Genomic DNA, 27,568 nt, shown 5'->3' on the forward strand with positions numbered 1-27,568 from the left:
CAAGTGCCTGGGCGGTATAAATGCGGCTTCGCCAGCTGCACCTCGCTCCCTGATTATACTATGACGCGCATAGTCCTCGTCATCACCGCGGCGTGTCTTCTGGCGCCACCGTCGCTGGCGGCTCCGTGGCTCAGGACTCGCGGCCACGCACGCATCCTCAACGGCACGCCGGCCGACATCGCAGACTTCCCCTGGATGGCCTTCTTGCAGATCCTGGACAGCACCGGATGCGGCGCATCGATCATCAGCAGCACGTGGGCGCTGACGGCGGCGCACTGCGTTCTCTCGGCCCAGACATCCACCGCCCACACGAGCTTACGTGTTGGCTCGTCCAGCCGCGAAAGTGGTGGCGTTCGACTCGACATCGCCCAGTTGATCATGCACGCAGACTTCCAGTACCCCACTCAATCACACCCTGAGATCGACTATGACGTCGGGGTCGTCCAGGTGAGCCGACATTTAGGTTACATTTGTGGTGCGTTTGTGCTACGACCTCACTGCTCACTGCTTGCTGGCATAGTCCGACGATTATGAAACGAGCCAATGAGTCCTACCGGCGCATTTAGCCTGCACTATCGTCGCTTGCACGCTGCTCGCTACGATCCTAGTAAGGCGAGGTTTGTGTTTGGAGCAACGATAATCGCTGCCAGTCCTGAAGTTTGAGGTGTGTTTGACTGTTTCAAGGTCATGTCAGCACACTGATTGTACAAACAACTATACCCTGTTTTATACCCTATCTTGCGTAACATATAAGTACTTTTACATTCCCACCCACACCCATGTTCTACAAAGCACTGTGAAGTGCATAGGAGAGAGCACTTGTCACTATACCACACATTAAGGCATGTTCCTGTTACATTCATGTACCTGTTGTAAGAAAAATAACTTTGTAGATACATCTGAACAAGCTGTAATTGCTATAATCACAAGCACCATAAGTCAGATCTGTAGGAGGCTACTGTATACTCTTAGATTCCTCATTTGATACAAGTAGTTGAAACTTTTAAGTAATATTACAAGAGGTAGTGGCAGTCTGCCTTTAAACATCTGCCAGCTTGAGTTTTTCTGCCCTTTGTACCACTTCCTGACAGATCACAACTCATGCTGCCCCGTTTGTATATACTATGTGGGCAAAATTATCCGGACACCTGGCTGAAAAATGACTTACTAGTTCGTGGCGCCCTCCATCGGTGATTCTGAAATTCAGTATGATGTTGGTCCACCCTTAGCCTTGATGATAGCTTCCACTATCGCAGACATACGTTCAATCAGATGCTGGAAGGTTTCTTGGGGAATGGCAGTCCATTCTTCACGGAGTGCTGCAATGAGTAGAGATATCTATGCTGGTCGGTGAGGCCTGGCACGAAGATGGCGTTCCAAAACATCCCAAAGGTGTTCTGCAGGATTCAGGTCAGGACTCCGTGCAGGCCAGTCCATTACAGGAATGTTATTGTCGTGTAATCACTCCGCCACAGGCCGTACGTTATGAACACCTGCTCGATCGTGTTGAAAGACGCAATCGCCATCCTCGCATTGCTGTTCAACGGTGGGAAGCAAGAAGGTGCTTAAAACGTCAATTTAGGCTTGAGATGAGATAGTGCCACGAAAAACAACAACGGATGCAAGCCCCCTCCATGAAAAACACGACCACACCACAACACCACCGCCTCCGAATTTTTCTGTTGGCACTACACACGCTGCCAGATGACGTTCACCAGGTATTCGCCACACTCACACCCTGTCATCGGATCACGACATTGTGTACCGTGATTCGTCACTCCGCACAACTCGTATTTCCACTGTGTAATCGTTCAGTGTTTACGCTCCTTACAACAATCGAGGCGTCGTTTGACATTTACCGACGCGATGTGTGGCTTGTGAGCAGCCGCTTGACGATGAAATCCAAGTTTTCTTACCTCCATCCTAACTGTCATAGTACAGTAGATCATGATGCAGTTTGGAATTCCTGTGTGATGGTCTGGATTGACGTTTGCCTAATACACATTACCACCCTCTTCAACTGTCGGCGGTCTCAGTCAGTCAAAAGACGAGGTCGGCCTGTACGCTTTTGTGCTGTACGTGTCCCCTCACGTTTCCACTTCACTGTAACATGGGAAACAGTGGACCTAGGGATGTTTAGGAGTGTGGAAATCTTGCGTACAGACGTATGACGCAAGTGTCACCCAGTCACATGACCACGTTCGAAGTCCGTGAGTTCTGCAGAGCGCCCCATTCTGCTCTCTCACGATGTCTGATGACTACTGAGGTTGCTGATGTAGAGTACCTGTGAATAGGTGGCAGCACAATGCACCCTATATGAAGAACGTATGTTTTTGGGGTGTCCGGTTACTTTTGATCACATAGTGTATGTCCAGTATTCCCTGACAGCTCTATCTGGCATGGAACCACACAGTTGAGCAATACTCTAGAACAGCGATTTCTAAGCAGTTTCTTTTGTAGACTGGATCCGTTTTCCTAGTATCATATGAAACCACCATACCCAGATGGTAATATTTGTTGTTAGATTATCAGATAGTTTCAAGAATGAGAGCGAAACGTAAAAAGGCACTTATTTGGACGCTAAATTCCCTTGGGACTGGAGGCATACAGATCATCACAACCTCTTTATGACAAATGGCAATAGGTGTCGAAGTCTTTAAAAAAATTTTCTTCTTTTTCATTTAATTTATGTTATCTTTTTTTCGATACGTCCTCACGAAAATCTACAACTCGCTGTACACGATGTAGATGTGGATAAAAACTGACGAATTATGAATTGTTATTCTACAGAAATGACGGTAATAAAATTGAGTCGAATTTTCATATATATATATATATATATATATATATATATATATATATATATATATATATTTTGCTCATCAATACTTAAAACGTTTACTACCCTAGACTGCTGTGCTCCAAACATAGATTCTCAGAAATTTCTTCCTTACGTTAACACCTGTGTTTGATACTGGCAGACTTCTATTGGCCTATGCTAGTCTGCTTTTATGTTGTTCTTGCTCCGTCCATTATGGGTTATTTTGGCGCCTAAGTAGCACAATTAATTAGCTTCGTCTATTTTGTGAGCCCTAATTCTGATGTGAAGTTTCTCGCTGTTCTCGTTTCTGCTACTTCGAATTACTTGTGTCTTTCTTCGGTTCACTATCAATCCATGTTCTATTGTCATTAGATTGCTTGTCCCATTCAACAGATTCTGTAATTCTTGAATGAGATTTTCACTCTGCAGTGGAGTGTGTGCTGATATAAGACTTCCTGGCAGATTAAAACTGTGTGCCGGTTCTGAGCACTATGGGACTCAACTGCTGAGGTCATTAGTCCCGTAGAACTTAGAACTAGTTAAACCTAACTAACCTAAGGACATCACAAACATCCATGCCCGAGGCAGGATTCGAGCCTGCGACCGTAGCGGTCTTGCGGTTCCAGACTGCAGCGCCTTTAACCGCACGGCCACTTCGGCCGGCTCTGTGTGCCGGACCGAGACTCGAACTCGGGATCTTTGCCTTTCGCTGGCAAGTGCTCTACCAACTGAGCTACCCAAGCACGACTCACGTCCCCTCCTCATAGCTTTACTTCTGCCAGTACCTCGTCTCCGACCTTCCAAACTTTACAGAAGCTCTCCTGCGAACCTGCAGAACTAGCACTCCTGAAAGAAAGGATGTAGCGGATACATGGCTTAGCCACAACCTGGGGGATGTTTCCAGAATGAGATTTTCACTCTGCAGCCGAGTGTGCGCTGATATGAAACTTCGTGGCAGATTAAAACTGTGTGCCGCACCGAGACTCGAATTCGGTCCCGAGATCGAGTCTCGGTCCGGCACACAGTTTTAATCTGCCAGGAAGTTTCTGTAACACTTCTTCACTTTCACTGAGGACAGCAGTGTCATCAGCGAATCTTAACACTGATATTGCTTCACCTTGAATTTTAATCTCACTCACGAACCGTTCTTTTATTTCTCTCATTGCTTATTCTAGGTATAGACTTGGCAGTAGAGAATGAAGCCTTCACCCCTGTCATACACCCATTTTAATCCGGGCACATCGTTCCTCGTCGTCCACTCTTACTGTTCCGCATTGGGTTTTGTACATATTGTATATTACCCATTTTTCCCTACAGTTTACCCCCTATTTTCCAAGAATTTCGTAATCTTACACCATTTTACACTGTAGATGGTTGTGCCCAGATCGACAGATGTTATGAACGTGACTTCATTTTCCTTCAGTCATGCTTCCGTTATCAACTTCAGTGTCAGAACTGCCACTGTGGCGCTTTTACCTATCCTAAATTAAACTGATCACCACCTAATTTCTTTTTTTCCATTCATCTATATATTATGCTTGTCAGTAGCTTGAATGCATGAGCTGTTAAGATGATTGTGCGATAACTTTCGCACTTGTCGGCTCTTGCTGTCTTCAGAATTGTGTGGACGATCGTACGTCGCCAGTCTCATGTTATCATCAACGTGAATAGTATTTTTGTTAGGAATCCTCCGAATGGTTTTAAAAATTCCAATGGAATGTTTTCCACCCATTCCGTCTTATTCGATATTAAGGCATCCAAAATCTTTTTAAAGTCTAATAGTGGATCTCCTGTCTTTTCCCCTTCGAGTGCTGTTTCTTCATTACTCACATCACCATGTAAGTCCTCCCCTTCATACAGGCCTTCGCCTATTCGCTCTCTCCTCTGCATTTACACTATTTGTAACAACAGTAGCCGGCCGCGGTGGTCTAGCGGTTCTGGGCGCTCAGTCGGGAACCGCGCGACTGCTACGGTCGCATTTTCGAATCCTGTCTCGGGCATGGATGTGCGTGGTGTCCTTAGGTTAGTTACGTTTAAGTAGTTCTAAGTTCTAAGTTCTAGGGGACTGATGACCACAGATGTTAAGCCCCATAGTGCTCAGAGCTATTTGAACCATTTGTAACAACTGCTGAAAAATTATCTGAGAATTTTTTCAAGAAATTGTGAGTCGCGAAAATGTCACAATTAATTTTAAATAATGTTGAACCAGAATACTTAAATACATTATGATTCGACCAAACGTAATCTCTGTGAAAGAGCGATTAGAAGGTGTACTCAGCCTGAGGTTATATTTATTCATTTTTAAACAGATCTACTTCACGTACTACAAGCTGTTTGACTATTGTAGGTGTAAACAATAAGGACGAATAGAGGACAACGAAACAAGCAAATAATCCTTATAAATGTAAGTGTAGAAACCAATAACTTGTCTGGTTCTTGGTATTGTGACTGAGTACATGAACATCTCCTAAGGGTCCAATCTGTATGTGTGCAACTGAGGACAAAAATATTAAAACAAATGTTCCATACCGCCTCCGTTCAATTGAAGGCAGGCATCAGGACATCTCGGCCATGCCTGTACGTGTTCCAAAATCCAAAATGCATTCTGAATGCGTTGCAATCACCCACACTTTGTTTTTAAATATCCCCACACATTAAATTTGAACGGATGCACGTCTCGGCGGTGGGCAGGGGGGTGAGGGGGGGCGTGGTAGCCGTTGTATTGCAAGCCAGGACTGATGCACTTGTTTCGAATCGCTATTTACCAGTACTCAGATATCCAGAATGATGATAAAATCAAATGTGGGTAGTACATTATCTCTGTGTAATCTTTATCTCTGTGTAATTTACGCCTCACTTGAGGTGTTTCGAAACCAGTGTACCTTTGGACATTAACAGTACTGTAACTTTGGCATGACTGCACTCGCAAACACCCCGTATTGGGGAAGCCATTGCTTGCCAGACCTATGTATATTAGGACTGTTCTTTTTGTCTCTTACTAGAACCTTTCGTTTGTACTTTTAACACCCAAAGACCATGTATATCTTCTGCTTGCAGATTATTGTCCTGACACTTTAAAAAATAAAGGAGAGAACGATATCTTAGGTGAAATTAAGGTATTAATTTCTGGACATTGATTGCAAATGACATTATCCGCAATGAAGTGGAAAATAGTCTAGTGACCTATCCCAGAATGTTGCTCATGTGTGCTGGATCCAAGCCAGAAAGGACTATCAGCACCTATTGAAAACATACAGAGAAGAGCAGCATCGTTGTTCATATCTTTGATCAATAGAAGAGTGTTACGAAAATGCAAGAAAACTCAGCTGGCAGGTGCATGAAGAAAGCACAAACTGTGTCAGAAAAGACTGCTTACGAAGCATCAACAGATGAATCTAGGAATATACTATGGCCCCCAGAAATCACCAAGACGACGTTACACAAATTGCACCAAGCACAGAGCCATTTTTCCACGCTCCACGTGTGTATTACAATCGTAAGTAGCTTCTGTCATGCACTTCACACTGATTTTCAGAGTGTGGGTGTGGATGGAGATGTAGACGCAGATGTATTTGTGCGAGAAATCGTTTAACGGGGAGCAACCCACCGAACATCGGTGCTGCTAAAGAAGCCGCCAGCCACAGCTCAAGTATCAGGACGGGTGACGAGGGACGCGTGTATCGGAACACAGAGCTGTCCTGGCGTGGACTGCAGTGAGCAGGGCACGAAGCGCTGTGGTACGGGTTAAGTTCGCAAGTGAGACCCTGTTGGTTTCTTCCATCATCACCGGGACATGGTGGCGAGTTGTGAGCAGAAAATCTCTACCATAAACCTAGACCCATGTCAAATAGCCTCACATAAAACCTGAGGGTCTTGATGTCGAAGGCACAGTGTCCGTGTGGTCTGCCTCTAATTATTTTGTCACAAATCATCAGCCGCGGAAAATATTATTAGCTTGCTGAAGGTAAAATTTGCGTACCAGGTGCTGTATATAAAGGAATAGATCCGCGTGAAGAGTCAGTTGGTTACTGTATCCTTCACCTTCCTCATTTAATCACACGAAAAGAGACATAGAGGAGTATCTGGGAATTAAGGCAAGCTTAGACTCCCCCTGCTGAAATATCCCATTGTTTGTTTAATCCACACCGCTGCTCACTCCGTTTCCATTTCTTGAGATCAACACGACCTTAAAATGAAATAAAAGATATGAGCTCCGTCAAAAAAGGCCTTGGAACGTCCAAAAGAGCGCCGTGCCATTCTCAGCCTATAGGTGTCAGAGGATGCGCATATGGAAGGCATGTGGTCAGAACACTGCTATCCTAGCCATTATCAGTTTTAGTTAAGGGAACTACTACTTGTCAGTCAAGTAGTTCCTCAATTGTCCTCACCTGCATACCAACAGTACTCGGGGCCGGCCGTTGTGGCCGAGCGGTTCTAGGCGCTTCAGTCTGGACCCGAGCGACCGCTACGGTCGCAGGTTCGAATCCTGCCTCAGGCATGGATGTGTGTGATATCTTTAGGTTAGTTAGATTTAAGTAGTTCTAAGTTCTAGGGGACTGATGACCTCAGATGTGTAGTCCCATAGTGCTCAGAGCCATTTGAACGGTACTCGGCAGTAATGGACAGTCACCGATCCAAATGCTAGTCAAGCTCAACAGTGTTTAACTTCGGTGATGTGGTGTGAACCGATGTCACCACTACGGCAAGGCTGTTGGTGACGTAAATGGTATACATTTTAGTAATTCTTTCCCCTATGAAGCAACATTCGGTGAATTAGTGGTAAAGTAAGTGCGGTATATCACAAAAACATATACTCATAGAGGCTATTATTCCAGAAATGCAGTGTAGAAAACGGTGTGCACGATGGCTGGCTCGATTTTCTCTGATGAGTCCATTAACTGAATTGTGGTGTGTGTCGTTATTTGCTGTATGCGGTCATCCACTCCAAACTCTGTTTCACACGCTAAGGTTAGCACCACTGTTTCCTTCACTACGAGTCCTAACAACCCAACGTCGCACGTTATGGCTATCGATACAGTCATCACCATACATAGATTCAATATTGTGTGACTTTCTACTGGACTAACGTTTTATGCATTTGGAAACCCCATTAGAGCAGCAGATTGTCACTCGACGACGTTTCTACGTTACACACCGCCATGCTACGCGCTACAATTCGGAACCCTCTTGCGGTAAAAGGTTGCAAATTGTTTCAGCGAAGCGGAAATTTCGACCGAGTAACATTTACATCCAACACCTCAAGTGTACTGATAACAGAATAAAAAATTTGGCGGCATTACTTTTCAGTACGTATTCGTTTACTCATGCATTTCCGAAGCAAAAGTGTTTGACTATTCTCAGTTTCGGCCGGACGCTTTTCTTGGAAGGAGGCGGGGAGAGGAGGAGGGGGGGGGGGGGTAAGGCAAAAAGTACATCTTTGTAACTCCCAACTACAATAGTGAGATTAGGTTGGTACATCTCAGTCATACTCTCTGGTTCCGCACTGAACTTGCAAAATATTCTGATTAGTTTAACCAATCACTCGCGCAGGCACACAGCAAGGAACGTGAGATAATAGGGTAAGAATACGTAACAATTAAACACATTTTCAATCTCATCCTTCCTCCAAAGACTCGTCAAAACAGTAAAAGGGTGAGATGCAGTGTGATACACATATTAATAGCACGCTGGGAAATTCTCAGCTACAAATGTTATGGAACAGAGCTGACGGCAGTATATCAATACTTCTGATTAGTGTACTTACAGCACCGATTAAATTCGTCAAAGAACCTTTTCGTTCTTTGAATTATCTCCTTTTCTGCATTGAATATTTTGATCCATCAGGAGGTAATCTGATTTTTTAGAGTGTGTTCTCCCTTCATTTGCACAGTAAATAGGTGATTCGTCGGTTCTCTGTGTTTCCTCCACGTGACTGAGAGACTGTATTTTTTGCCACTGCGTCGTCGTGACTTTCCATCATCTTGTTTGCAGTAGCTTGTAATCATCTTCTACATATTTTAGCGTAATAGTATCTACTGAAGTGCGTGTCAGATGGACGGCTTAAATTGGGTTTATTACGTCGAATACGCAGGTGGCTACTGAATTGAACTGTGTGTCTAAAGCGATCTTTGCGCTGCTCCTATACTCTTAAGGATCAGTATGTACTGATCTGAAATAATAATAGTCAGTCAGTTTAAAACCAGGTTTATTTCACACAAGGCTACTTTATGTGCCCTTTCTGTCTCTCTCAATCGAATGTCATTCATCCTACTTACCTTCATATGTCAGTCCCTTTCATTAGTTCGCAGGAAGAATATTTCAGTTATTATTTACTTCACTCGAAATGGCGTAAGATTTCATATTAACCCTTCCTTTCTATGTTTATTAATTATTATTATTAAGTGAAACACAAGAAAGGGATTATATATATATATACACTCCTGGAAATGGAAAAAAGAACACATTGACACCGGTGTGTCAGACCCACCATACTTGCTCCGGACACTGCGAGAGGGCTGTACAAGCAATGATCACACGCACGGCACAGCGGACACATCAGGAACCGCGGTGTTGGCCGTCGAATGGCGCTAGCTGCGCAGCATTTGTGCACCGCCGCCGTCAGTGTCAGCCAGTTTGCCGTGGTATACGGAGCTCCATCGCAGTCTTTAACACTGGTAGCATGCCGCGACAGCGTGGACGTGAACCGTATGTGCAGTTGACGGACTTTGAGCGAGGGCGTATAGTGGGCATGCGGGAGGCCGGGTGGACGTACCGCGAATTGCTCAACACGTGGGGCGTGAGGTCTCCACAGTACATCGATGTTGTCGCCAGTGGTCGGCGGAAGGTGCACGTGCCCGTCGACCTGCGACCGGACCGCAGCGACGCACGGATGCACGCCAAGACCGTAGGATCCTATGCAGTGCCGTAGGGGACCGCACCGCCACTTCCCAGCAAATTAGGGACACTGTTGCTCCTGGGGTATCGGCGAGGACCATTCGCAACCGTCTCCATGAAGCTGGGCTACGGTCCCGCACACCGTTAGGCCGTCTTCTGCTCACGCCCCAACATCGTGCAGCCCGCCTCCAGTGGTGTCGCGACAGGCGTGAATGGAGGGACGAATGGAGACGTGTCGTCTTCAGCGATGAGAGTCGCTTCTGCCTTGGTGCCAATGATGGTCGTATGCGTGTTTGGCGCCGTGCAGGTGAGCGCCACAATCAGGACTGCATACGACCGAGGCACACAGGGCCAACACCCGGCATCATGGTGTGGGGAGCGATCTCCTACACTGGCCGTACACCACTGGTGATCGTCGAGGGGACACTGAATAGTGCACGGTACATCCAAACCGTCATCGAACCCATCGTTCTACCATTCCTAGACCGGCAAGGGAACTTGCTGTTCCAACAGGACAATGCACGTCCGCATGTATGCCGTGCCACCCAACGTGCTCTAGAAGGTGTAAGTCAACTACCCTGGCCAGCAAGATCTCCGGATCTGTCCCCCATTGAGCATGTTTGGGACTGGATGAAGCGTCGTCTCACGCGGTCTGCACGTCCAGCACGAACGCTGGTCCAACTGAGGCGCCAGGTGGAAATGGCATGGCAAGCCGTTCCACAGGACTACATCCAGCATCTCTACGATCGTCTCCATGGGAGAATAGCAGCCTGCATTGCTGCGAAAGGTGGATATACACTGTACTAGTGCCGACATTGTGCATGCTCTGTTGCCTGTGTCTATGTGCCTGTGGTTCTGTCAGTGTGATCATGTGATGTATCTGACCCCAGGAATGTGTCAATAAAGTTTCCCCTTCCTGGGACAATGAATTCACGGTGTTCTTATTTCAATTTCCGGGAGTGTATATTGATTTGTAGGTGGCCAAAGATAAATATAAATATTGTTTGTAGGCTCCCTACAAATTATTTCAAATGCTTTCGGCGAAATGTAATGCAGACTAAGTTCACTAACATAGAATAAATCAAATCTTTGAAAGTATGCATTTTTTGACGAAACAAAAGTAGTGAAGCTTTGCTCTTTAGTTAATTGAATAACTTGAAATGATTTTTTCTGCTCCGATTGTGGTGATATGTTACACAAAAAATAAATATAAATACGCCGCGTAATGGCGACCAATTGTTGCCAGTCAAAAATTACGGCTGCTCGCTTCGCAGAGACTGAAAAATTGTTTTTGCAAATATATTTCCACTAACACAGAATACACACTTGAATTATTCACTGCGTACGAGAACATATAGAAAAAAACCTACCGCTTTACAATAGCCAGCGTACCTTACATACAGCAGAAGAAATGATCTGACTCGAAGTAATTTTAAATATCTTTTTTTCTCTTATATACAATGACAAAGATAATAATGTTACTTTCGAGAAGGTTATGCACTACGATCTCATCTAATGTAAATAATGTCTTTTTATTACATTGCAATCGATATAGTCTTTCTTTGAAGCTAATTTAATACATTTTCATACTTAATTTGTCGTTTATGTCTATATAATATTATTCAGAGTCCTTTTATTATTTACTTCAAATATATCGGCTTAAATATTTCAAAAGGGACACTATAACTTCTTCCAATACTGATTTTTTACACATGCTAACCTATTAAGAAATTAGTTATCCATGTTAAACTGATAGTTGTCATAAACATATCACTTTAAAACTGATCATAAATCACGATTTTTCACAGTCAGCTTGTCCAGATCATGTCTCAAGAGTAATCAGTTATTATCACGATTCAAATATTTCCTTTTTTTCTCTTATATATAATGACAAAGATAATAATGTTACTTTCCAGAAGGTTATGCACTACGATCTCATCTAATGTAAATAATGTCTTTCTATTACATTGCAATCGATATAGTCTTTCTTTGAAGCTAATTTAATACATTTTCATACTTAATTTGTCGTTTATGTCCATATAATATTATTCAGAGTCCTTTTATTATTTACTTCAAATATATCGGCTTAAATATTTCAAAAGGGACACTATAACTTCTTCCAATACTGAATTTTTACACATGCTAACCTATTAAGAAATTAGTTACCATGTTAAACTGATTGTTGTCATAAACATATCACTTTAAAACTGATCATAAATCACGATTTTTCACAGTCAGCTTCTCCAGATCATTTCTCAAGAGTAATCAGTTATTATCACGATTCAAATATTTCCTTTTGTCACGTTAAAACTCTTCACTCTTCAAAATTAATCTTTTTTTTTTTTCTTTTTGCCCTGGGCCACAGTCCGAGCTTCACCCTTGATCACTAATCACCAACTGACGCCTCCAAAATCTCGAAGACCGTGCAGCATGTTTGCTGTTCACCGAAGTGCGAAACTGTAATGTCCAGAACGTTCAGTTACATCAGTAACATCGCAGCCATAGCATCGAGCTGCATAATATCGATCTCTTGATAACGTATTGGGATGGTATAAGTCTCGGGTATTAGGGGTTTAAAATATTGCTGTTTTATTGTGCTCGCGTGTGCGATAAGTGTAACATACAGAATCCAGCGTACCGAGATGTATTATATGCTGCTCAATCTACCCATTTCCCAACATGTATACCCAACACTTCTCACACAGCACGTGCAACGACGTCAGTGTGAACTAATAAACAAGCCAAGGTCTCCAGCGGATTTCCTACCCAGAACGAGCAGAACTTCCAGGAGAAGACTATTTTCATACTGTTAACACACTCCAAAGACAATAGATTTTGATCAACTTTTTGGAAGTTTGATTTATATTTTATACCAATTATTTGCACAAAAAAGCTAGGCCACGAATCTCCTCATGGTTTTCTTTCAAATATCTGCGCCCCTGTCGCACTGCAGGAGCCTCCACTCCGTCTTCTTATTTCTCTTCTTTTTCTCCTCTCCTTCTTTCTCTCCCTCTTCTTTGCCGGCTGACACGCCCCAGCTATGCCAGTGACACCCCACATGAGAACAGATCCACCATGTCCTCTCCGGTGCGCCATGCTAGCGATCAGAACGTATCGCCCCGAGATGGCTGCGACGTGCTCGCACCCTACGTGTACCGCAGGATACTGGGACTCATTAGCCCACGCGACCTTTTCACATACTTCAATGGCGATGTTCCTGCACCCATGCTCATCTCTGTGCCACATGACGTGCGGTGAGCAGAAATATGAGCTCAGAACCCAATTATACAACCACTGGCAGTGTGTCACCTCCACTTGTAGTCACAGCGCTGCACTCTCGTCGTCGACGCTTGTCATTAACGTGGAAGAAGGATATAGAACGGTTACACATGGGAAATTAACTTGAAGACGGTATTATTACAAACGGAAGAGGAAGTACATTAAAATGAGACTAGATATGACAGATCACTTACAGACTTAAGACGGAACCAGCCCCCAGAGCAGACGACATTTCTTCACAATTATTGGCATACTTAGAAAATTATTCCACGTCGTGAGCAAGATATATCAGAACAGCGAAATACAGAACACTTCAAGAGAAATATAATAATTCCAGGCCCAAAAACGGCAGCTGCTACAGGTGTGACCAGACTATCATGGTTTAAAATTACTGACACGAATTATTTAGAAGAATGGAGAAATTAATAGAAGACTATCAAGGCGACGCTCAGTTTGCGTTCGGGAGAAACGTAGGAGTGTGCAAGCCGATATTGACCCCTCCTTATTTTACGAGACAGTCCAAGAAAGGCAAACCTACGTAAATAGCATTTCTGTATTTAAAGAAAGCTTTTGACAGTACTATTGGAATACGTTCTTCGAATTTCTGAAGGCAGCAGGGATGAAATATGGGAATGAAGGTAACCACAATTTATTCATAAATGCATGTGCACTTGTATGTGTATAACAACATGAAAGCAGTAGCTAGAAGCAAGTGAGACACGACTTTAGTCGATTCCTGGTGTTATTCAGTCTGAATGCTGACCATACTGTGAAGGAAACCAAAAAGAGATGCCGAAGGAGAGTAAAAGTTCAGGGAGGAGGAAGACAACCTTTAAGATCTATGAAAGACATTATAACCCTGTCAGAGATGGCGAAGAACATAAAAGCTCAGTTGCATGGAATGAATAGTCTCGAATGTCAACAGACGTAAAACAAAGGTAATGGAATTAGGTTGAATTAAATCAGGCGATACTGGGAAAATAAAATTCTAAATGTATTAGTGCTTTCTTCTCTGGACAACAAAAAAAAAAAAAAACGGTTCAAATGGCTCTGAGCACTATGGGACTTAACATCTGTGGTTATCAGGCCCCTAGAACTTAGAACTACCTAAACCTAACTAACCTAAAGACGTCACACACATCCATGCCCGAGGTCGGATTCGAACCTGCGACCGTAGCAGTCGAGCGGTTCCGGACTGAGCGCCTAGAACCGCTCGGCCACCGCGGCCGGCGACATCAAAAGAAATGTTTATAGCCAAAATGAAGAGGATGTAGTATGCAGACCGGCAAAAGCAAGTAGAACATTTCTCTAAACCGGGAATTTTGATAACACTGAATATAAGCTTAAACATAAGCAAGTCTTTTCTGAAGGTATTTTTCAGTGAGTGTAGCCTTCTAGAGAAGTGATATGCGGAAGATAAACAGTTCAGACAAGCACAAAATAGAGATTGAAATGCAGAGACAATAATAATAATTACAATTTCGTATGGCTCAACTGCCTGGTGCATGTCTTTCAATTCATGTGTGTCCATAGCTCGTACCAGTCATCCTACCAGATGTGGTATCTGAGGCATGGGTCGTTCCTGACGAATCTGCACATCATTGAGAGATGAGCGTAGGGGGCAAGGAGGGCACGAGCGCAATTGTTAGTGCGGGTTGCCGACATAAGGCGCAACCATACATTTAGAGGCAAACCTATTGTTCTGTTCTGATAGACAGGTTCTTAACCTGTTGTTCTGCTAAGAGGATTAGGACCTACAGGAGATAATCCTTTCTTTAGACTGACAGGTCCTTAACCTACTGTTCCCCCATCCTCCCTCTCACCTTTTTCCTCTCATCCTCTTAGGAAATCACCAACCCTACCCCCTCCCCATCCCTGACACAGACGTACTTTCAGGCTTGAGTTATTCAAATAGCCCCCTCTCACTCTACCCATTTGACTGACTAATTAATTAAATTGATCAAGCAATTATCCTCTATCCCTCTGATAAATGTCCCTACTGTTCCCTCCCATTCTCTACCCATCACGAAATTGGCAGCTCTGTGCTGGAGACGAAGGATCACATGACAGGGAAATCAATTGGATAGCAGAGGGTATACCATTCATTTACAAAAAATTCGGTTTGTAGGGGTTGGATCTCTCTTTCTCGTGATTCTCTGCTGTTTATGGAGATGCAGGTCTCGTAAAATACATAGAAAATGGCTCTGAGCACTATGGGACTTAATATCTGTGGTCATCAGTCCCCTAGAACTTAGAACTACTTAAACCTAACTAACCTAAGGACATCACAAACATCCATGCCCGAGGCAGGATTCGAACCTGCGACCGTAGCAGTCGCGCGGTTCCGGACTGCGCGCCTAGAACCGCTAGACCACCGCGGCCGGCGTAAAATACATAGAAAAAGGTTATTAAATTGATAGCTTTTTCCAACCCTATTGCATAATAAAACATGTAATTACAGTGTTACAAATATTTTCATCATGAAGCACTTACCATCCATCCCCTGGCCACTGCCTCGTACTCAATGCTGGCTCACACCACCACACACACAGTTACTCGGGGTCCTGCAAAGCGACAAGCGCCTGTCCAAGAGTGTGTGCTTGGGCCCTGTGACAGACAGACCAGATGTCACACTAACCCCAAACAAAAGCGGGTAATAAATTCCTGTCAAAAAAAGTGCTCACTCCGTGAAGTGGCCACATCCTGTTGAAGCCACTGCTGGGACAGTACACACCATCAGTCATGGTCGGTACGAAACGCAGACAAAGCAGTGTTTATCTGGTAAACCTCAATGGAATACCGATGCACGTGGTAACTCCTTCCAAGGGAAAAAACCTGTCTGAGAATCGATTACGTCATGGACTCTGAAGTGCCACAGCATCCCTGTCGCACTTTTTTGTGTTGCATTTCACGAACTACTTCAGGAGTTATTACATCTGTGTTTCAGAATATTGTCAAACACATAACTTGAAGATGCCACAGAATCTAAATGTACCACTGCACAAACAGAGAGCTCTACATATGATGAGAGAATATTTAATCAGTTCTGAGGAATATCACCACTGCCACATTTGAACACATACTCTAAAATAAAAGACTGCGACACACTTGTGAAACCATCCCTGAGACGCTTGGTGGTTTTGTGGGAAATACCCTTGTCTCTGAGCATGACCTACTTCAGGAGTTACTAATGCAGTTGAATATGTCTCTAAACACACTTTCAAAAAGATCGCTGCAGTTCTGCGATGTATACCATCACTGACTCTAAAAAAAGATAGCATCGCACCTCTGAAACCTCTCATTTTTTCTCCACTACTCTAGAATATTTGCATACATAAACAAATAACGTAAAGTGTTTAACACCTCAATACATTTGCATATGCTGTTACATGAACTTCAAATCAATGTCAGTAATATATTGATACACACTTCTCATTTAATCAGTTTACAGGGCATGGTGTTCGCCCACTGGGGTAGACATCATGACTGCCCCCCCCCTCCACTTCTGCTCCCCATGGCATAATATCTGTAATCATAATGGAATTGAATTGAAGTGCGTCATAGTAGCCACCTTTTGGATCCTCCCACATGTGCGTCTATGGTCAGGGCGCCACCACGAAGGTCAAAACAGCCCAATGTCCTAATTCCAGATCACATTACTTAATACCTCTGACCACTGACTGGATATCAAGTCAAATGCACCAAAAGAGTGATCGCGTACATGACTACAACATGAGGAATCAATGGAAATGAAACACGGAGCTGTCAGCTATTTGGTCAATGTGAAAGATGAGTTTAAATCTACAGGCTGTCAATAACTTTCGAACAGCACTTTGGAAACTACAATGACACAAAGTTCTTCCACTTTCCATACGTTGCGACTGACTTTTATTTAAAATCATTTAGAGTGTGTGTTGTGGCAGCAGCATCATAATGATTTACACCATGCGACATCTAGTTTTCTGTGAGAGCGAAGGATTGAAACACGTTAATGTTAGTTTAGAACATGACACAGGCCTCGAAGTCATGGCAGAAGAAAACAAAAAAGTATGGCGATGTACAAAACGCGTCATAGCAGAAAAAAATCCATGTATAAAACAACAAAATAGTGACCCTTTCTTGCGACTTATATATGGGGAGGCGGTCCTCCCACAGTGCTGGCTATGAAATTTCACACTGGTCTGTGCAAGCGATTTCAATCACTGGCCACCTGTTCCTATAGATCAACAGGATCGCCGCATTTGCTCAATGCCAGCACACAGACGTATTTGCTTTCGATATATCGGAAAGGAGAGATGTGGTAAAATTCTTATTGAGTTCTCTGTTGGATGAAGTTAGCAGAGATTTTATAGTTCGCAGTTTTTTATTCTCTGTTGGACGGTACAAAATAACGATGATAAATGTTTGTGTGACAGATGTGAATGCATCCTGAGGGACACAGATCTCCTTTGGACAGTAGTACCTGTATGTAGTTTGGAAACGCATCACAATGCTGTAGCAAAAGCCTTCCAGTTCCTGCATGTTGTGGAGTCTTGCTAATTTTCCCGATAAGAAACACCACCATAAGTGCTCATTCTGTCTTTTATACTATCTCGTGTTGCAGGAGAAAGGTTTATTTTTGCACTGACCTTACACACTGTACGTCGCTGGTGGAGCTACGACAACACTTTCCCATTAACACCAAGTGGTCAAAAGAAGGTCCTTGAAGTGGCTGTTCTAGAGGATTATATTTATTTATTTGTTGAGTGTCATTAAAAACACGTGTAAATGTAATTGTGTGGTCCAATATGATAAAATTATTAACTGATTTTTTCTTCCAAGAATACTACGTGAGAATGAAAATATAATAATATGCTAATTAGCCTCGGCGAATTTGTACTTTAAAAAGCTTGGACTCAGATATTGAAGTTATTGTGGACCCACACAACCCTCGGAGAAGACTCTTCTTACCATCATATTCGAGCTATGGTAATCGAATCCTGGCTCTCGGCGTAAGCTGAAAAGTAAAATCTATGATTGCGCTTTTTAGATCGACGCGTAATGGCTTCTTTGAAGCAGCAGACGCTAAAATTGTGTAGCTCTAAACGTCTTAAGAAAAATTAATCCAAAGCAAGGAACGTGACAGAGGGCTCACTGTACAATGAAATAGCTGAAATAGAAACTTTAACGTACTTTATTAACAAGGTTAACAGCATAAATTCTTACATTACATTCGTGATACAAGATATCTGCTTCTTAACACCAGAAACAAGTGAAGAAAGGAAAAGAGATGAACAATCTAGGAGCATTATTCTCCCTTATTAACATCATATAAGTTATTACGTAAATAGTTTACTCCTTGATACTACGATTAAATTTAATATTTATTATAAAATATGCATATTTTAAGCCATGCATGCAGTCGGTGAAACACGTAAGGTTCGAGTACATTTATTCTATCGTGATATACATTTCTCGATCCAAGTTTTTTGTTTTGTTTTAAATGTCTTTACGACACAATTGTCGCCGGGACGGCACATCCTGTTGCATTAACTTAGATCAACCTGTTTCTATATCGGTTGCAGAAGATGTTGGATATAGCGCTCTCCGACTTCTGTTCAGTTCCGACTTAAATTGCGATGATAACATGGACAAAGCTGCAGGGAGGCCATTTCAGAGAGCGAGGAACAGTTACAAGATGCAGAGGGACCGTCTAAAACGACGTTGGAGCTTTGCTGTAGCAGATAGGTTCGAAAAAAGTGAGTCGTTTTATGATATGAAAGTGGCATGAATGTTATTCACCTGTGGCCCCAATCATTAAAAGGCGTCTACATGGGATCCAGCGCAAGTATGTGCTTGAATGGAGAGACTTGATTGCAAATCACAGACAGAATTTCTACTAGAAAGCGTCACACTATCAGTGACTCTTGTGTGTGCTCGTAGATCCAAGAGAGCTTTTTATGCTGGGTGATGGTAATATAGTCATTGTGGTCGCGTTTTTAATAGCAAGTCCTTATGCATGGGAGTCATGAGGAGTCGGCGAACAGAAGTAACACATTAGCTCAGACTTTGACATGTACAAAGAATGCACCTACCTGTTTGATATTGCGCGTGGCAGCGAGGGCTTGCTAACTGACCAGTGTGCTGGGTGAACACGACAGGAGCGGACGTGTGTGTGCTACATGAGAGAAGGTTCAAAATGATTGACATTTGTGCTGGTGTGTATTGACAACAACTGAATTTCTACCACTTGAACCATCCTCGGATGTCCTCCACGGCCGGAGGTTGGTGCACTCTGGCTTACACACGCGTCCATGACTATGGCCGCGCCAGCAATTTTCACTGACCTCTTTACGTCAGCACTGGAGATGTACGAGGGGGGTGGACGCACTGCGTGTGGACCTTGTGACATGAGCATGAGGGATGTGCAAGTGTTTTCAGCTGTCTCCGACATCTAGCCATGACAGCTTATTGCTATGGGCTGGATCACGGTTTACGTGTGTCGTGTTCAGTGCTTCTCAATACATCGCAGTGGACTCTGTCTAGCAGTGATGTTTGCTGTAGTCTTTATTCTATCACGCAGCAGAACCTTCCTCCCTCCTTCCGAATGTAGTGGAGAGAATCAATTTAGGAAGCCTATAGTATTTTGAAAAACACATTCGCGACGTCAAATTCCCGATTGATCAACATTTTGTTTGCGGTACTTACATTGCATGCACCCATGCATTCGATACAGGCATGGGCATGGTTGAGGTGGACGGGGCTTCCCTGCAGTCGGCGGACAGTGCACTTGGAGATCGCGAGTTTGTTCATCGTCAGGATATTTTTCACCAGATATGTTAAGTGGAAACGTTGCGGTGGAGGAGGGCATGCACAAGACCTGCGATATATTTAGTGCTACGATCTAGTTGTGACAGAAATCTCATTACTTTATTTGTATAGTGTTTGGGTATGATACACAATAGTCCCCAAGATTAGCAAAGTTTTACAGAAGTTCGAAATATAGCGCGTAATTCAGTGCGAGATGTTTCTAATAATTTCCACAATGAAATTCTGTCTCGAAATCTGGCAGAAAACCCAAAGAGATTCTGGTCATACACAAAGCACACCAGTGGCAAAACCCAATCAATACCTTCACTGCACGATAACAACGGTGAACTCATTGATGACAGTGCCACTAAAGCAGAGTTATTAAAGAATGTTTTCCGAAACTACTTCACCAAAAAAAAAAAAAAAAAAAAAAAAAAAAAAAAAAGACGAAGTAAATATTCCTGAATTCCAATCAAGAACAACTGCCTAGATGAGAAACATAGAAGTAGATATCCTCGGTGTAACAAAGCACCGTAAATCACTTAATAAAGGCAAGGCCTCCGGTCCAGATTGTATACCAGTCACGTTCCTCTCAGAGTACGCTGATAAAATAGCTCCATATTTAGCAATTATATACAAACACTCGCTCACAGAAAGATCCGTACCTAAAGACTGGAAAATTGCTCAAGTCACACCAATACCCAAAAAGTGAAGTAGGAGTAATCCGCTGAATTACACGCCTATATCACTATCGTCGATTGCAGTAGGGTTTTAGAACGTATACTGTATTCGAACATTATGAAGTACCTTGAAGAAAACGATTTATTGACATATAGTTGGCACGGATTCAGAAAATATCGTTCTTGTGAAAGGCAACTAGGTTTTTATACTCATGAAGTAACAAGTGCTATCGACAGGGGATGTCAAATTGATTGCATATTTTTAGATTTCCAGAAGGATTTCGACACCATTCTTCACAAGTGTCTTCTAACCAAACTGCGTGCCTATGGAACATCGCCTCAGTTGTCCGACTGGATTCGTGATTTCCTGTCAGAAAGGTCACAGTTCATAGTAATAGACGGAAAGTCATCGAGTAAAACAGAAGTAATATCCAGCATTCCTCAAAGAAGTGTTATAGGCCCTCTATTGTTCCTGATCTATATCAACGACATAGGAGACAATCTGAGTAGCCGTTTTAGATTATTTGCAGATTATGCTGTCATTTACCGTCAGATGATCAAAACGACTTGCAAAATGATTTAGATAAGATATCTGTATGGTGCAAAAAGTGGCAATTGACCCTGAATAAAGAAAAGTGTGAAGCTATTCAAGTGAGTACTAAAAGAAATCAGCTAAATTTCGATTACGCTATAAGTCACACAAATCTGAAGGCTGTAAATTCAGCAAAATATTTAGGGATTACATTTACAAATATCCTAAATTCGAACGATCACATAGATAATATTGTAGGTAGAGCAAATCAAAGACTGCGATTCATTGGCAGAACACTTAGTAGGTGCAGCAGGCCTACCAAAGAGACTGCTTACACTACGCTTGTCCGCCCTATTCTGAAGTATTGCTGTGCGGTGTGGTATCCGCATCAGGTGGGAATGACGGATGACATCGAAAAAGTACAAAGAAGGGCAGCTCGTTTTGTATTATGGCGAAATAAAGGAGATAGTGTCACAGACATGATACGTGAATTGGAGTGGCAATCATGAAAACAAAAGCGTTTTTCGTTGCGACGGGATCTTCTCATGAAATTTCAATCACCAGTTTTCTCCTCCGACTGCGAAAACATTCTGTTGGCACCCACCTACATAAGGAGAAATGATCATCACGATAAAATATGAGAAATCAGGGCTCGCACAGAAAAATTTAAGTGCTCGTTTTTCCCGCGTGCCGTTCGAGAGTGGAATGGTAGAGAGACAACTTGAAGTTGGTTCATTGAATCCTCTGCCAGGCACTTTATTGTGAATGGCAGAGTAATCACGTAGAAGTAGATGTAGATGTAGATGTAGAAGTTCTATTATTAAGAGGGATCATCGTAAAATGGAAGAGAGTATTTTAAGCGATATATTTGACTCCCTTAAATTGTTAAACAATTAATTGAACAGGGTAGTGCAAATGGATTATTTCTGCCTATTTTTGATATCGAAATTGTGTCAGGTTTCCCTTTGTTTCCAGCATTATCCAATAGGAGAGACGAAAACCTCCATCTTCGTGTTTGGAGACGTTGGTTCACACAGACAAGCAGGGAGTGGCTTCTTGAGAACGGCAGAGACAGGAAGCGAGGCTGGAATTTGCCGATCAACATAATGCTGGCACTTGGTGGTTTCTTTGGATCCACGAGATCACACAAGGAGGCCGATATTCGGTCCATGGTTGATGGTATTTAGTAATGTGATCTGGAATTAGGATACTAGGCTATTTTGACTTTCGTGGCAGCTCCTGACAATAGAAACACACGTGGCTACCACACTACAGTCCATTCGATTCGCTTGTGATTACATTTATTATCTTATGGGGAGCAGGGGGGGGGGGGTGGTGCAGTCATGATGTCTACCCAAGTGGGTGAACCTCACTGATTACATGCAAAACATGTATCAATATATTATTGACTTTGATTTTAAGTTGATGTAGTAGCATTTGCAAATGTATTGAGGTGTGAAACACTTTACCTAATTTGTTTATGCATACAAATATTCTAGAGCAATGGTGGAAAACTGAGAGGTTTCACAAGTGTGCCGCTATCTTTTTATAAGAGTCAGTGGTGGTATGCATCGCAAAACTGAGGTAAACTAGTGTGCAGCGATTTTTTGAAAGTGTGTCTAGAGACATATTCAACTGCATTTAGTAACACCTGAAGCAGCTCGTGCTCAAAGACAAGACTATTTCCCACAAAAGCGCCAAGTGTCTCTGGAATGGTTTCACAAATGTGTTGCGATCTTTTCTTTTAGAGTATGTGTTCAAGTGTGGCAGTGATGGTATTCCTAAGAATTGTTTAAATATTCACTCGTCATCTGCAGAGTTCTCTGTTTGTGCAGTGGTACATTTAGTTTCTGTGACATCTTGAACTTATATGTGAGACAATATTCTGCAACACCAGATATAATAACTCCCGAAGCGGTTCGTGAAATGCAACACAAGAAAGTGCGCCAGGGAGGCTGTGGCACTTTAGACTCCATGGCATAATTGATTATCAGATAGGTATTTCCCTCGGAAGGAGTGCTCACATGTGGCAGTATTCCAGAGAGGTTTACCACATAAATGCTACTTAGTTTGCGTTTCGTATCAACCATAACTGATGGCGCGTACAGCCCCAGCAGTGGCCTCAAAAGGATGTGGCCATTTCACAGAAAGAGAACGTGTTTTGACAAGAATTTCTTGGCTGCTGTTGTTTGGGGTTTAGTGTGACATCTTGTCTGTCTGTCAAGGGCCCCAAGCAAACACTACTGGATAGGCACACGTCGCTTTGCAGGACCCCGAGTAACTGCATGTGTGGTGGGGTGAGCTGGTATTGAGTATGAGGCAGTGGCCAGAGGATGGATGGTAAGTGCTTCATGATGAAAAGATTTTTAACAGTTTAATTACATGTTTCCCTATGCAACTGGGTATAAAAAAAGCGACCTATTTAATTACTTTTTCTGGTGTATTTTACAAGACCTGCAACTCCCGAAACAGCAGAGAATGATGAGGAAGAGAGATCCAACCACTGCAAACTGAATTTCTTATAAATAAACAATGTACCCTCCCCTATGTAACTGAATTTGCTGTTGTGAGGTCCTGAAGCTCCAGCACAGAGCCACCAATTTCTTGGTGGGAGAGAGAAGGGAAGGGGAGGGTTGGGGGGTTAATCAGAATGGGAGGGGTTAATTAATTCATCAATTTAATGAAACAGTCAATCAAACTGATAGACTGAGGGGGGTCCTTTCGAATAACTCAGGCCTGAATGTGTACCTGCACCATCAAGTGGGAAGAGGGAGACTGCACATTTCCTGAGGGGTTGTGCGGAGGAGGGGGAGGGTTGGGAGGAGAATAGGTTAAGGACCTGTCAATCACAAGTAAGAATTATCTCCAGGGGGTCATAAGCCTCTTAGCAGAACAATAGGTTAAGGGCCTGCCAATCAAAAGAAAACAATAGGTTTGCCCCTGAATGTATGCTTGTCCCTGATGTAGGCAACCCACACTAACCAATTGTGCTCGTGCTCTCCTTGCCCCCCCCCCCCCCCCCCCCCGCCCTTACTGGTGGAGGCTAAGTTAATTGTTTGGCTACCAGTTTTATTTCAAAAGTATTAATGTTTAGTAATTTTAATTATGTCTTAGTATCAGTAATAATATGAAAGGAATATTTTCCGCTGTTTCGTTTTCCAAGGATGTTTGGGGGTTGGGGAATGGACATACAGGTTTATTCACAAGTACATCAGGGTTGAAGAAGATGACTGCACAAAAGCAACAAGATTTAACGAAAATATACATTAGTGGACAGTGCATCTCTCGAAGTTCTGAACTCACTCTACAGGTGGTCAATACGGGATTCGTTTGCAATGTGGCAAGTATCAGTTCATGGGTGTAAGCCGTTGACTCAATGCGTCCGGGAAGGCACAAAGGCAGCCCACTTCGCGAGTCTGGTAATTGGCTTACCTACCTGCAGGTGCCAACTATTTCTATGTGTTAATAGGGATACTAGGGTTAACAATGACACTTGGTGAAAGCACACACTCCAACTATAAGAATTCTGCTAAAGTTAGTTGGCTTCTCTTTACCAGTGAGACATTGATTTACAGTGATAACATGTTACAAATTCCAGCTGCTTCTCTGATGACCTGTCGTGGGACACCGACATCCCAATGGTTGTCAAGCGGGTAAGGACAGACTGAAATACTCTTTGATTCGATTGGGATTCGATCTCACAACCTTTCAGATTGTGGGCACTATACTAAGAATCCCTACATGCGTAGATTGAATAGCTGACGAGGAGCGAGTGAATCAATCTGGGAAAGAAAGAAGTTTAAGGAACAACCAGGGTAAAAGAAGGGATTGGTTGACGTAATTGTCAGAACAGTAAAGGGCGAAATCGTGTTGGGTAAAAATTGTGGAAAGAGATGACGAATCAGACAACAGAGTGAGCAGGTTGAAATCGGCATAAATTGCAATAATTACGCAGAGGTCAGGCTAATGTGGAGAGCCGCGTCAACAAATATTCAGAATAAGACCACAACAGCAACAACGTCTTTATACTTTAAGATTCGTTTCTTTTACCTTATCTAATGAAGCGAGACATAGAGATTTTATTGAGTCGTCACCTATTTTTCAGCATAACTTTGCCTGAAATATGCAATTCTTGGTATATGAACCAATAATTTCGTTAGCTTGGCAGACGGAGATTGCAACGAGAGCGTGTGCCAGCTATCTTCCCTGCTGCGCGAGCACAAAACATTGTAGATTTCATGTAGCTTCACTTGAGGTGAAAGTGAGAACGGAAAAAGATGCCCCTCGGCTCCTGAATGCGAAAACAAGAAATAGGGTAAAACTCGCACAGCAACCTCATTTCTCTCAAAAACATTTTACCGAAGTAGCTTATCAGTCAACTACTTTCTTACTTTTATCTTAATTATTAATACTGCTTTATTAAGTTCAAAAGTATTATCTACTACGTACAACGTTTGAAAGGTGAATGTGCCGAGAAGATTTTCCTTCAAAAATTCTTATTTGTGATTAGTGCCCAGGAAATTTAAGAATAGGGCGATACTCAGATATAACCTGAAGCACATACTCCTTCCGTTTCTCTCGTTTTGTAAATTGTGTATTGTACTGCACCGTGCAATTGATGCCTCCATCAGTGGGAAACATTTCAATTTAACAAGTAGTTCTAGAATGTCGACAAAATCGCCATTTTTATACAAGGCTCTGTCAGATACATCAAATCCAGTAAAAAATACTTTTTCTTTTTTTTTTTTTTAGAAACAAACTGTTCATTCACACTGCCTACAATTTTCGCGATCTATGCGATCCCTAACGGATTCCTTCTAATATTTTAGTCAGAATACTGAAATTGAAACATGCCTCTCGGGCTACAGAAGGGGCACAATCAACCTTTGACTCACACAGTTCCAAGGAAAATGAAAATATCGCGAACTGCATTATCTGATTGTGACAATGCTTCAAATTTATAAAACGAAATGGAACTTTCTACCAGTAAATACGAGTAGCTTTGGCCGTCCTGTTTGAGTGACAGATGGACCCTGGGCCACTGAAAAATACTCCACAAGACAGTAGCTCTATATGAGAGATCACAATTAATTCTCAATACTGAGTACAACAATATCTAGACTCCGTTTCTCTCACCCCCTTTCAGAAGAGAAAATAAGGTGAAGATATGAAGTTTGCGTTGCGGAGGGCATTGAACTTGGGTAGTCTATGCAGCAATCTGATACACAGCGTTGCGGTGGTGTAATGGTTAGCATTCTCGCCTAACGAACAAGGACCCTGGGTTCAAGTCCTGGCCACAGTACAATTTTAGTTAATTTCTTCAGATCCATCGTTATTGTAGATAAAGATGAGACTTGAATGTCTGGAGGAAAACTTAATTTCTGGATTTACATTTTAGAAACCCTCAATAATGTGTTTCTTCTGATTCAAATCCTAATCAGTTGTACCCCTAAACTATGGTTCATTCTACCATACTCAACAACTTCTGTTCACAAACTATGTTAATTATTGGTATTATTTTATATGCTGTACTGAACCAAATGAATTAAGAGATAGTCCACGCGCTAAGAAAAATAAATTAATTTTTTGAAAAACATCATCTACAATTTCTTATGTTGTTTTATTAATTGTAGCATTTGTGTCTCCTATAGAATGTTTCAACATATTCCCAGCGTTCCAAGCATTTCGTTGATACGTTTTCGTACCTGCAGTAGACGTGATTTGGTCTTTACTTTGTACGCAGCCTTCTGAGCCGTTCCCACTAGGCTCGAACATACAAGCGGTCAACCTCCCTGCCGACGGATACGACCCTCCAGCAGGTCTACCAGCCACCGTCTCTGGCTGGGGCCAAACCTTGAGTGAATACATCCCCATCTACCTGCAGCGGGCGGACATGCACGTCGTGGACCGCGACACCTGCCGTGAAATGTTGGCCGACGTGGCGCCGGTGACGCTGGGCATGGTGTGCGCGGGGGATCCCATCATGGCCACCTGCACTGGGGATTCGGGCAGTCCCCTGGTCTACGGGGACACCCAGATCGGCATCGATTCCTGGAGCAGGCCGAACTGTTTGAGTGCTGCTACTGTCTATACCAGCGTGGGCTACTACAGAGCCTGGATCAGGAACAACACAGGAGTTTAACAGACATGGCGTATGCCTTCACTACCTGTACACTGGAACATAGTTGTGTTGCTTTATGCTTCAAACTGTAATTTTTCTTTACACTTGTCCTAATAAATACTCATCCTGAAAACTTAGTCCGACAAACTGGAACTCTCACTTGCCATTTCCATTTGGGTATATGAATTTTCTTTGTATGTTCAAAGACAAAATACTTATACTGATATATGGAACAATATGCTAATCTATTTCCACTTAACCCCTTCTTACTACTGGTTTAGTGTTCCAAGAAATCTGTAGGGATCACCTATTGTACGGCTAATGCAGCTATTAGCCAAATCAGCAAGCCATAACACTATAAACAATACATGTGGTCATGCTTTACATATGTTAACTGAGTGAGGTAGTGCTGTGGTTTCAACAATGGACTCGACTCCGGAAGGATGACGCTT

General features: G+C 42.9%; 1 protein-coding gene across 1 annotated transcript; it reads left to right on the plus strand.

Moving 5' to 3' along the window:
* The first annotated feature begins 60 nt into the window (after window positions 1-60).
* Window positions 61-27,137, plus strand: LOC126418766 (trypsin 3A1-like). The gene is made up of 2 exons (XM_050085692.1): window positions 61-447; window positions 26,739-27,137. Exons 1-2 carry the CDS (start codon window positions 61-63, stop codon window positions 27,135-27,137), a joined length of 786 nt encoding a protein of 261 aa, XP_049941649.1.
* The last annotated feature ends 431 nt before the right edge of the window (window positions 27,138-27,568 follow it).

The sequence above is a fragment of the Schistocerca serialis genome, chromosome 9 (assembly GCF_023864345.2).
Source record: "Schistocerca serialis cubense isolate TAMUIC-IGC-003099 chromosome 9, iqSchSeri2.2, whole genome shotgun sequence".
NCBI classification, from domain to species: domain Eukaryota; kingdom Metazoa; phylum Arthropoda; class Insecta; order Orthoptera; family Acrididae; genus Schistocerca; species Schistocerca serialis.

Excerpts from the sequence above, each read along its gene's own strand:
- LOC126418766 (XM_050085692.1), top strand. The coding sequence starts at position 61 with ATGACGCGCATAGTCCTCGTCATCACCGCGGCGTGTCTTCTGGCGCCA. Across the intron at positions 448-26,738 it reads ATGACGTCGGGGTCGTCCAG|CCTTCTGAGCCGTTCCCACT; the intron begins GTGAGCCGACAT and ends CTTTGTACGCAG.